The 12576-nt window shown below is 35.2% G+C and overlaps 1 protein-coding gene across 4 annotated transcripts in view; it reads right to left on the bottom strand.

Annotated features, from left to right (window-relative positions):
• Positions 1–4439: 4439 nt before the first annotated feature.
• Positions 4440–12576, bottom strand: part of LOC101845599 (RNA binding protein fox-1 homolog 2) — a 55325-nt gene continuing 47188 nt past the window's right edge. For all 4 annotated transcript variants that reach the window (XM_005112927.3, XM_005112929.3, XM_005112923.3 and 1 more), the window contains one exon: positions 4440–12248. In XM_005112927.3, the coding sequence (XP_005112984.1) occupies positions 12204–12248 (45 nt within the window). In that variant the 3' untranslated portion in view covers positions 4440–12203. The remainder of the gene's footprint in view (positions 12249–12576) is intronic.

Here is a 12576-nt window from a genome sequence, read left to right as displayed (position 1 = left end):
TCCTTCACAAGTTCCAAGCCTTTTCTTTGGATCCTTTCCTTTGACAGTTGCATGGCAAGTTATTTCAACAACAAAACAAAAAAAACATGCTACATTTCCCAAAAAACCAGATTGATTAGGCTGAGAATATTCCATACAGTTCAGTCTTTGTTCTAAAATATCAGTAGAAAAGTAGAAGTCTTGACTCTTATTCTATTATATTTTGCTCTCCATACAGTCATACAGCAACTGTTCTCACTTTTAAGTTAAGTTCTACTGCAGTAAGACTGAAAAGAAACTAAGTAGGGTATGTGTTGGGGAAAAGACAAGACCCCACTGCAATGTAAACCAGTCCAAGTGGCCTCTTAAGTCCAGCAAACACACAAATAAAACCCTGACTGAACTATTCATCATGTAGTCGTGTGTTCCTGATGCAGCACTTTTTTTCAAGATTGCACTTTAAAAATATATAATGTAGTGTACTGATTGATACTGAGGTCATGTCAGATAGCAAAAGCCAACAAAAACAGCTGACTGGGCGGAAGCAAACCCAAACATTGGGGTGGACGATAAGTAGGCTAATCAGCATAATATATGCACCGTATGTTCAAAACAAAACTTTCCACTTCAATTAAGTACAGTACTGTGTTAGTCGGACCTGCTCCAAGAGCTACCTGTTCAAGACAATTACGTGTACTAAGGAACACTCCTCTCCTATGTATATTATATACTGGTATTTTTTTTCTTATTAGTCAAAATGGTCTAAGAGTACTAAGACAGCCACAAGGGCAGTTAAGGCAGGTAGACATGATCTAACACAGTCTCATTATAAATCAAACAAATAGAAAGTAAAAAAGATAAGGGGCAAATGAAGAGTGTCAATTTGTACAGAGGTGACTGTCTACAGGTGGTCTTTAGAGCAGGTCCCATTGGGTATACGAACGACATGGGGAACTCAGGGCCACCACTTCCCAAAGAGGAAATTTACTCGTTCATCCGATCCGTACGCTTTGTATAGAAGTCTGTCAAAATGATTTTTTGAGAAATACTGAAGATCTTCATACTAGAAGTACGGTATTCTAAAATGTGAAGAATACAACCTCGGGGGTACAAAATGACCCCAGGGCGTACGGATAGGGTTAACTCAATACTTTTTAACTTCAGCAACGTGTTGCTGAGGGACAGCGAATATTATTACTTCAGGTTGTAGGCTATTCAGTTTGGTGTGACTGAACAGTCAAGTGCTGTAACTGTAGTCATAGTATGGTCTTCTTAGTTTCAGTGTATGGTACCTTAGTAGTTAAGTTTTGTTTTTTTAAAGTAAAGTGGAGTACAAAAGCTGAGTACTAGTACCAGGTAGTTGTTTTTTTGTGCAATACTACTTGAATTTGCAAGTTTTGTGAATTTTAAGAGAAATCCGTGAATGCAAGTTATTTGCTAAAAAGGGCGTTACTATTGGAACCAAAAAACTGTACTTGTATTGCTTACTAGTATTAAATACTAATACATGTTGTACAATGTACTAATATTCATCACTTTCACAAGAATTCGGACAGAATCTACAACATTAAATCCAAGATCTTAAATTTGCCTGCTCTAGTAAAATGTGTTCACAACACGTTATTCATATGAAGGCCTATATATGGCATGCCAGCAATGTTTTCTTTGAACTTGTTTTCTGCACTGCAAGGCATTGGAGTTCATTTACACTTAAAAATGAGACAGCTGTATACTATGTGTACTAGTGAATGTCTCTGAGTAGGCCTACAAGTGACAATATATTATTTCACATACATGACACTGGACAACATAAATTGCGAATTCAAAACATTCGCAAAGAACGAAATTGGCAAAATGAAAAAAAAAAAGAAGGCGCAAAACATACCCAGTGAGCGGTATATCGACACAGTAACAATCATTTAGAGCAGGGAAAGAGTAAGACAGACAAATAGAAGCAATAGAGGAAAAGAACAGAAGTAGGACCTAGTAATAGTAACAGAAATTATTCACCGGGCTGTAAGCCTACTAGTAACGAATTAACCACCAGAGGTAAACACCATACGCGGCAATCACTCGCTGGCTGCTTGATCTGATATACCGTCAAACTCAGATACAACATGACATACAAATGTATATATATATAATATAGGACCTGCAGTTTTTCCCTGATTATAAGCAAGTCCTGTTATAACCATTATCAAGGGAAATTACAACTACCATTGCATCTCCAGCTTACTACAATGTATATTACCGCAGACCCTTTTCCAGTGGGCTGTTTGCTGACACTGAGTGACTGAGATCAAATCAATCAGTGACTCCAATTCTTTCGATTTGAATTTACGCAAAGTTTAGCTGGAACTGTACATGTAAGCCTAATTGGTTTCTGCTTGTCATTTTCCCTGTGCATGACAGTCTTTCCAGACAGATCTAGACGAGGCAAAACCGGCTACAGTTTATCTCTCGACTTTACCAGTTTACCACTGGTCAATAAGGCAAATGGTGCTGTCCCGTTATAATACTGCTGTAACACCAACACAGGCAGTATGACGGGGTTTGACTGTACAATATTCATGTAGCCTATTATAGACTGTCATAGTTTTACCTTTCACGTTCAGTTCGTTTTATAACATTTGATAGTAGCTTCAAAATCAGATCAGGCTTTCTGTTCAGTTTGCCCAACAGACCTGATAGTGATAGGGCAATCGTTTTTTGTTACATCTCTTACATTTGTTACATATCTGCTTTGTTTCATTTGCTACATATCTGCTTTGTTTCATTTGCTTTCGTAAGAGATTTACTGCACTTCAAACACAATTTGGTCGTAAAAGTACCAAAGACTAGAGGTATTACAAGAGGTAACACAAAAAAAGGAGGAAAGATAAAAAGACGATAAATGTTTGATAGGTAAGAAGCAGCAAACTGCACCAGCAGCACCTGTCTGCCACCCACTCATAACTGCCTTTTGATCTCGATTTAACTTAACTTGAATGCAGACATCATGTTACATACATAACCTTGAATCTTATATTTTGTTTTTGTATTAATAGAGGTTTTACAGCACTCACAACTGCACAAGGTCATATGAGCGCCAGAAGATTACAGGTGTTACAAGAGAGTAACAAACATAAAAAAGAAGAAGGGGAGATAAAGATTATAGATGCTTGATAAGTAGAAGGAACAAACCACACCAGAGCACCCACCAACAACCCACAATCTTCTATGATACCTCACAGAACACTGTTTCGAATCATGACAAAAGACTCAAAACAGTGGCCAAATTAGTACACAGCACACACGCATTCTCAATGCGAACAATAAAATAGGGGCAGAAGAAAACCAAAAAAGAAACGAAGGCTCACCAACTAAAACAAAAAGAAATAGTCATGCATCTGACTGGGCAGTAGATGTTAGTAACCGCAGGCAGTAAACATGAGAGCACACACACACACACACAAACACACACACACATATAATATAGACAAACACTCTATATCCCATCATCAAATTGTGGTCATGCAGGGGTGTGGGCAAAAAATCTCATGCACTGTTGAAAGTATTTAGACTCATCAAGATATGAATCTTGCATGCAATGCACAATAAAGAATGCCAACATGGGGACCTGATTATGAAAATGCAGTAGAGTGTTTCGTCAAGAATTCAGGATCTTTACATGTCGGTGAATAGTGATGTTCACAGATCTGAAAAAAGTTTATACTTGATTGAGGAGGCTAAAAGATGACCGTATCTGTGGTGTGAACCTTAATGTCATGAGACACTAGCATTCAGAAGCGGGTCTCGCCAAAATAAAAATAAAATATAGCATGAAGTATAAGGAGAAATCGTTTATTTATTTTTTAGTTTTGTTCTTACAAGCGCCAAAACTCAAAACTTGAGAATCTAAAATAGCCACGTGAATCAAAGAATATGTTGTTTACATACAAAGAAGCTGAGAAAGACAACTGAAATTTAAGAAAGAAATAGGCCCTGACATGCTCTCTTTACTTTTTTTTTCTTTTTTTAATCAACTTGGGTAGAATATATTATACAAGCATTTAGGAAGGGAAAGGAAACATAAAGAAAGCAAAGTGAGTTTCCAAAATTACATACATCAGAATGTTAAAAAAAAAAAATCCACAATGACAACAGCCAATGAAAAGAAACAGAATGTCTAACACACTGAACATTCCCACATGATATAGAGTAAGGAACAACGTTATTGAAAAAGTACAGTATATAAATGAGTCCAAACATGCAACGCATCTAATCATTCAACAAAACCATATGAAGTGAAAATAATAATCATGTACAAGAGTAGCTACTGTTCTATCATTTCTACTACACGATAATGATGATACAATGCAGTGTGGTCAAAACATAAGAGGAAATTGTTAAGAGGAAATGCATAGTATTTACAGTTAAAACATCTCAAACAATACAACTCAACAGAAACCATGGGCAAAAACCATTTGCCTTCTCAAGTTTTTATTAGCATGCTTTCCAAGACTACCTGCTCATTGTCTAAGCATTCTCATATATATATAAACGTGACCATGAGTTAAGACCAGGAGAGTTGCAAAAAAAGTTAAGCTGTAGTCCACAGCAAAAACAAGCGTTCATGCTAAAAAGAATGTTGCCACAAACAATGATGCATCGCACTGTGCAATAAAACAAAGCAAAAAATCAAGAAAAAGTTTGCATGAGCCGATAAGTTAAACAAACACAGCAGACAAACTTCCCTTCAAGTTTTTATTTCTACATTACTCTCTCATCTTTGAAAACAATCCCAGTGCGAAAAAAAAAGGTTAGTCATTTGTGTGGGGCAACTACAAAGAGAGACAAACTTATTGAAGACTTGACAATGCCACGAGAAAGCTTAGGTTTCAAATCCCTACGCATTATCAATATTCCAGAGAATAAAAACAACTCTTCTCCCTCCCCCTCCTTCCAATTTCGTAAATGTTGACTCATGTTTTTTAAGTGAGAAATGCATTGTCAAGTATTCACAATGTTCAGTGTCCTCTTCAGTTCATGCGCTAGACTACAGCAATTTTAGTGCCATTCATGTCAAACAATCCCAAAAGCAACATGAAGAAAAGCACGACATGCATATGGACATTGTCCAGTTTCAGGGAGACTGAAGATGAAAATTGAAGGGTGGGTGGACACGCCAACATCTTCAAGGTACATACAATGTTCGTCCATATTTTACTTGTTCACGAGGACAAATGTATCAGAACATGCAACTTAGGAAGAGATACGAGAAGTACCTGACAGAGAAAGTTGATTAACACAGGAGCAATCTGAAGTAAATCACCTCACACCAAGATAACAAAATCCAACAAAGTCAGAGAACAATCTTTTAAATTTTGAATTTTATCTTTATAATATAATTAAATATAATCATAATCATAGCAACTGTAACAAAATATCATGGAAGACATTTATTTGATTTTTTCCCTTTTCTTGATACATCAAACAATGATGTCACAGCTAACAATTTCAGAAAGAACTATCACTGTATACAATTCATAAAAGACTTGGGGGAAAAAAATGGACATTAAAGTTTAGTTCACATAAATAAAATACTGTTTGAGTTGTGTTAAGCACCAAAGATTCAAATCTTTATGAGGTCGGCAAGTTTTCCCACAACAACTTTTAAGATCAGATACATGGATTCAGATGACTGTCATTGTTACAACAAAGTTGTAAAGACTTGACTCTTATAGAGATTTATTCCTCTGGGCTCAACACAGACTGAGAAGGAAGAGTAAAACAAACATTAATAAATATGTCTGGTAAGTATATAAATATGTATAAAACAGAAAAAAGCTAGTATTTGTCTTTTCTTTAGATGAACAGGCAATGTTAAGTAAAACACCTATTGAATTATGATGTGCACAGGACATAATGACAAAGCAAGGAATATCATCACCTCCTGATGGTAAAAACAATGTCGCCACGTTTGTAATGGAAAAGTGAACCGGTGAACCTAAAGTGAGAAAAGGACTATCTGTTGAAGTTGGGATCCATGAAGGTCGTCAAATAGACCAAACAGGTTTTTAAAAAATTATTATAACTTATCAAAATCATCATGTGTATTTCCTGTATTTAAATTTGATTATTTCAAATCAGACCTGTCTTCTAATGTAGACCGTTCTGAGAGACCAGCAGTTTGGAGTCAAATTCATTGACCTCAAGTCTCAATTAGTGTGTCTGTTCATCATTGCCAAAAGGTTAATGACATTTACTATCCTAACAATGAGAAGACTATTGAAAAACTACAAATGTCTCTGATCCTTATCTTAGTCTCCTTTTTGACCTACCAAATAAAGAAAATAATAATTTACACTATACTAGATCCTCAACAACAAAAAATATATATAAATACAAAGTATCTTTTCAAAAACTCATTATTGACACAATTAGAAATAAAATATCTCCACAAGACAACTTGCGAAATTAAGGACAGAAAAAATTTTGTAAATGCTAGAGCGTTCACGTTACAATATGAAAACGTTTTGGTATTAAAAGAACCAACAGATTGGAGCCTCCCCACCAGCTGTAGTGAGCCACGTGGTGTGGTGTACAAACAATCATCATACAGATTCATGTGAAGATAGTGAGGGGGTGAATTGTCTTTGGCATTTCCATTTATCCTCAATGGTCGTAGTATCACGAAGTGTAAATGCGATAAAAATACCCCAATGTTGATACTCTGAAGCAGTTATCATACATATAATATGAGAAATAGTTGAAGTAGCGCTGTACCAACACAGACATAATACGAAGAGAGAAAATGTCATATCGTCTGAAAATTTCTTGTCTCATTCAAAGTGCCCTCTGTGAGTAATAAAACAATCAGAAGACAATCATGGTTTATTTCGTTCCCGAATGGAAGCATCTTGTCGCCACAAATCTTTACAGTTAAAAAAAAAATTGAGGTATATGAGAATTTGACTAAAACATTATAGCAGTAACAGTGGGCATATTGGGTAAGACTAGATCGAGTAATGACTACATACAGGATACACAATGGCAGTGATTAGTGAGATGAGAAAAGAATGGTGTTGTAGTAACTGACTGGACTTTTCTTGCATGGGAGGCTTAAGCCTTCAGCACGGAGAATAACTGTATCAAGTTACCTTTAGCACCATGCGTCGAATCTACATTTACCATAAGTTATACACTAGATGCCAGATTAACTCCCCATTTGAAACAACTCTTTTATTTTACCATTTTACCAACATCTTGGAAGCATACAGACATATATCTCACCTGTAATATAATACTTTAAAAAAACAACAAAGCAATCTTCTGATTCCACCATTTGAATTACCAAACCAACTTCCTTAAAAGACTGCTCTGAGTTTTAACTAAATTAAAGTGATAAAACTCAGCTTCCCATAGTCCTTCATATGGGTTTTGATTAGTATCTCACTTGAAAAATACATATCATGTGTGACAATGTGGTGAATTCAAGCAAATGTAAAAAACATTAAAGCAACCAGCATTTTACCCAACTGTTGAGCCATTTTCATTGAATATTTTTAAATTTTTGGCTCAACACCGTCAATGTCCATTTAAAAACACATTTTTGTGTGGATTATACTGAAACAAAACATTGCTCAAAGGCACAAAAAAATGTTAATCTCCGGTTTCCAAGAACATTCAGGCTTTGGATGTCACCAAATTTTGGCAGCCATTTTCTAGCTTAATTTTCCTGACACCAAGACACCTTCACCTCCTTCAGTGGCAAATGTCCCGATTTTTTAAATTTCACTTTTCATTGACAAAAACGAAGTTACTGATAAACATAAGGGGAAAAAAATCAGTTTCGTTTTGAGCTGAGAAAATACTATATTTTTAACAAAATATCCCCAAAACAGAAACAGATCAATTGAGGGAAAACAGGGCGTATAATTTACATTCATTGGTGCTAATATATCGATATTTTAAATTTGCTTTATTTTTCAAATGAAAAGCAAGTCCTGAAGTATTGAACTGGGTCCCAAACCTGCAAAACTAGTTGTTTTTGGGGTTGTTGTTTTCTTTTAAAGGAGGAGTTGGGGTGTTATTAAAATTAGTCTGAACAGGAGGGGTGGGTGTAAGGGTCTTTAATTTTTTTTTTAATGCTGGTGCGACATTATCCTTTGGCATACAAGAATTTTTTTTTCCCTCAGAAAGCAAAATATTTTTAGGGGGTAGCCTTGGGATATAATATTCACAATTTCTTAAATCTGTCTTTTCAGTCTCTTCAAAATTTTGCACGACTGTTTGTAGGTGTTTGCCTGTACTTATTTCAGAGGGATTTGTCTGGAAACCAACAAAAGCGCTTGTAAGAGGTTTTTAATAAAATTTTCTTAAAAAAATAAAACAGGATTTTTCTTGGCAATAATTTCGTCCACTCATATAAGCTACCTGCCAAAATTTTACTAAATGAAACACCCATAATTCCCTCCGTTATTAGCAAGTATAATGTTCTAGAGAATACTAACAGAAATTTTTTATGATTATGTCGTAATGATGAATGAGTAATTTGATACACCAGAATATATCATTTTGCCTGCCTGAGACCCCTAACTGACCCTGTGTAGGAATTGAAGAGTCAATTAGTCCACCAGACTAAATTAGTTGACCCCTGTTATCACCAATAAATCTCTCAAAACTGTATTCAATTTCAGCTGTGCATAAAGAAGTTCTGTTGTCTCAGTAGTGTCTCCCCTTAATAAGTTTAGTCCATGCCAGTACCGTACTCAATTTTCTCTATATTCTGGATCAGTTTTGTCAGGGTGGGATATCTATGAGACACAGATTTATGAATAAGAAACATTTTCACTCAAATTTCTTCTTTGGCAAGATATTTTAAAACCTTGAACATATGTATGCCAGTACTTAAACAACCTCGCAAGAACTACTTACAGATCATTCTATTGTGATAACTTATGCTAAAAGAAGATTCATTAATGAACACGAATGCTTCAATGCTTCAAAAGTAGCAGGTATTTATAGAAAACTGCGATCATCTAATCATTGCTCAACGATGCAAAAGGAGTTGATGAAACACTGGCAAGACATTGGTCTTTCTTGAACAAAATTAAATGCTCCAAAACAAAAGCAGATGCAAAAAACCAACTCAGGAAGATACGAAACTGATCTTTCTCTCTTTAAATTTCAATAATTTCTCGAATCATTTATTTTAAAAATTAATGTCCCTCTGTAACTTTGCCTGGTGCATCAAGATTAGTTCAGCATGGTGAAGAAAAAAAAATCATACACTTTCAAAATATTTATGACAGTACAGATTGTATGCATCCATAAACTATTTTATAATTTTGACATTCGGGTTGAATATCTATTGACTGGATAAAAAGAGATCCTAAAGACCCTGCCTTTTTTTTAAAAAAAGAATATAACTATTTATGATAAATCTCTATTTTTGAAACTAAAAAAAAAATTGAATAGGCTGACCAGAAAAGACAGCATTATGATTGCAGACATTTACCTAAGTTAGAGGTCACATATTTGCGTCACGGAGAACTTGAAAAAGACAGATATGCAAATTTACCTACAACAATACAGCTGCATTCATTATTGCACTCTGGACAACTACATGAAATGGAAAACACGAATATCTCAGGAGAACAGAAAATGTTTGTGTGCCAGACAACTAGATTTTGATTCTTCAAGTGTTTCAAACTTAAACAGTATCATCAACAGGGTATTAAAAAGCTGCAAAACAGCAAACATTGTATACAAAGCTATATCCAGTCAGTAATATACATATAAACTTGTGCATCATGAATAGCAGTATATCGTATCATGTGCACAGATACAATTGACCTGTATGTTTGTGTAGCAGCAAAATTAACGACTATGAGTGAATTCATTGAGTATGTAGTCAGTAGTGTCCAGATTACTGCAAAGTAGTCACTTTTTGTCTCCCTGTGAACAGGCTTGTTGTTAGGAGTACACTATCAGGGGAAAAAAATAATTTACAAAAAGGGGGGCAAATTTTACTTTTAAGTCTAAAGCGTATTCATTGCGAAGTGACTCTTACAAAAAACAATCCTTATGTTTCCACAGTATCTCGTCAGTGGCAATTCCTTCTCTCCTTGTGACAGTGGACCATATTGGAATGAAGATCTGAGGCTGAACATACTTTTGTTTTGTGATTTCTAAAGTGAGCCTATGCTCTTATACTTACTTTAGTTGCAAAATTGCAAGGTAATGCACATTGGCCCTTTGGGGTAATGGAATTTCTGTTTCAGTCAAAACATCAAAGAACATACGAAGCAATGATGTAAGATTAGGTGAGAAGAATACTATTACTGGCACATTTGTACAAAGTTAATAATTCAAGGAAGAACTGGATGTACGAGTCTTGAGATTCAACATAAATAAGCAGTTTAAAAAGTTATAAGTCCTTACGAACTTAAATCAAGGGTTGAACAGACTTAAAATTGTGCACACATTTTTACTAATTTCAGTAACGAAATCACAAGTGAAATTTGATGGCAAAACAAAACAAAATAAAGAGTTGGCATAAAAGATAAAGGGAACAGTATTCAGAAAAACTGTCACTGACAATTAAAACGACTTTAATTCATCTCAAAGTAACAAACTCAGCCTAGAATGATAGGAAGAAATTCAACAGGATTACCTCTTCGGCAATGAATACAACATGAGTGGGCAAGATTGCGTTGCAAAGAAAAGAACTTTTGCCAGCAAAACAATGTTTTGATTAAGCCACAAGTGAATGCATTAATCCAGCATCACTGATTCATTTTAAATTTAAATAAGATTAAAAAATGAATAATAGTATTTCTTTTCAAATCAGTCCTCTGCTAGAGTTGGGTTGATGACAATTGGCAAATCAACTTCTCTCTCACACTACATTAGGAAATCTTCAGCAAAATTTAAGTGTAGCTTTTTGCTGTGGTGTTCATGACGTTGACCATGGTCCACAGAATTTTGATCCATTTTTTTGGAAAGTTGAATAGCTGCGTAAAAACAAGAAACCATATTCTTTCCAAAACTGCATGACTGCTTTCTGTTACTACAGTTTTCTTCTTTCAAAACGTCAAAAAAAGGAGAAAAGTAAAGTGAGTCCATAACATTTTTGTAAAATGTTAGTTTGAATGAAAACATTAACACTGGACTGTGCACTCACACTGTGAAAGTGAGTTCATAACAATCAATGGACAACTAATGACTGTAACAACATTCTGTACATATAAAAATCCATGAGAAGGGAAAAATATCATTATGTATATGCAAGGAAGAATATACAGACATATTGACTAGATAAATTTGTTCAAAATAAAGCTTACAGTTTGAGTATTTGTAAACAGATTCCTGCTCCAACTAATCAGCCTGCATGTCTTCTATAAGGTTCTAGTCCTGTGCAACTTGAAATGTTTGTGTTGCAAAGACTGAGGAAAGAAGAGCCCAAGCTTTTTGATAATATTTTACTGGAAGAGGCAGACATTGGCAGGATCAGGCATGAAGAATGAGCTCATATGCAAAATGGCAATTGTGCAACTCAGTGTTTATACTAGATCCAGTATAGATTGTTTTCCCTACAGGAAGAAATTACAACTTCTATGCAATGTTTTCACAATAGGACAAATTTCCTTCGGAAGTATTTTCTGACTTAACAGCAACACATTCTCTCAACTTTTTCCTCCTACGACTCACACTCTACTTACCTCCTCCTTCTCTACCTATGTCACTGACCACGTTTACAACAAACCTACTTCCTATCACTCAAAGTATTTGCATACACAACTGCATTCTATCTATCAAGCACACTTTCAACAATTCGAGCCCCAAAGTAAAAGCAGCAAGTCTGGCATAAAAGAATGAGTACATACCAAGAGTAAAACACATAAGTTCTCAGTCACACAATACTCTAAGCTACTGGTCTTCGTGGTCTCCTGATCCACACTGGTTAAAAGCAGACACCAATCAGCCCACAAGCTAATGCCATACACCAATGACATTTTGACATAAAGCAGAAACATCAGATAACGTAAAATACTGTTTGGAAGTCAAAACTGAAAGATGAGAAGGTCGGATCTGATTTGGTGGCTGTTACTGCGGAAGTCAGTGCCTGCCCTGCCGTTGAAAATTGTATTGAAGCTTGCTTCGAGTCCTTCAGTGTCCCTTTTCCCATAATGCTTTTCTTTTATAACAAAGTAAAGACATGTTCAGAATGCCCCGGGCTAATAAGGTGCAAACCTTTGGTACCCTCCTCGATACACGGTTGCCTGAGAAGAACAGAAGAAAAAAAATCATATTTGCACATCAAACTCAAAAATTTCAATTTATTATTCAAGAAAAATTGTAAAGATCATTATTTAGAAGGAGACAATCACCAATCTGCAAGTCTAAAAATCACTACATACCAATTACATGGGTATGAAATAAAAATTAAACTGCGTTTTTGTCAGAGTAGTGTTTAAAAAATCCAAAACTTGATTGTTCTCCTTGTAAAAACACCACGGGAATCTTTAGAGTAAAAGTTAGTGAAAGATTTTATTTCAGTCAGATGTAAAATTACTAAAGATCAAAAGAATTACTCAAAGTGCTATGAAA

The sequence above is a fragment of the Aplysia californica genome, unplaced genomic scaffold (genome assembly GCF_000002075.1).
Source record: "Aplysia californica isolate F4 #8 unplaced genomic scaffold, AplCal3.0 scaffold01493, whole genome shotgun sequence".
Taxonomy (NCBI): domain Eukaryota; kingdom Metazoa; phylum Mollusca; class Gastropoda; order Aplysiida; family Aplysiidae; genus Aplysia; species Aplysia californica.
Note: the sequence above shows the minus strand (reverse complement) of the source record. Positions and strands in the feature narration are given on the sequence as shown.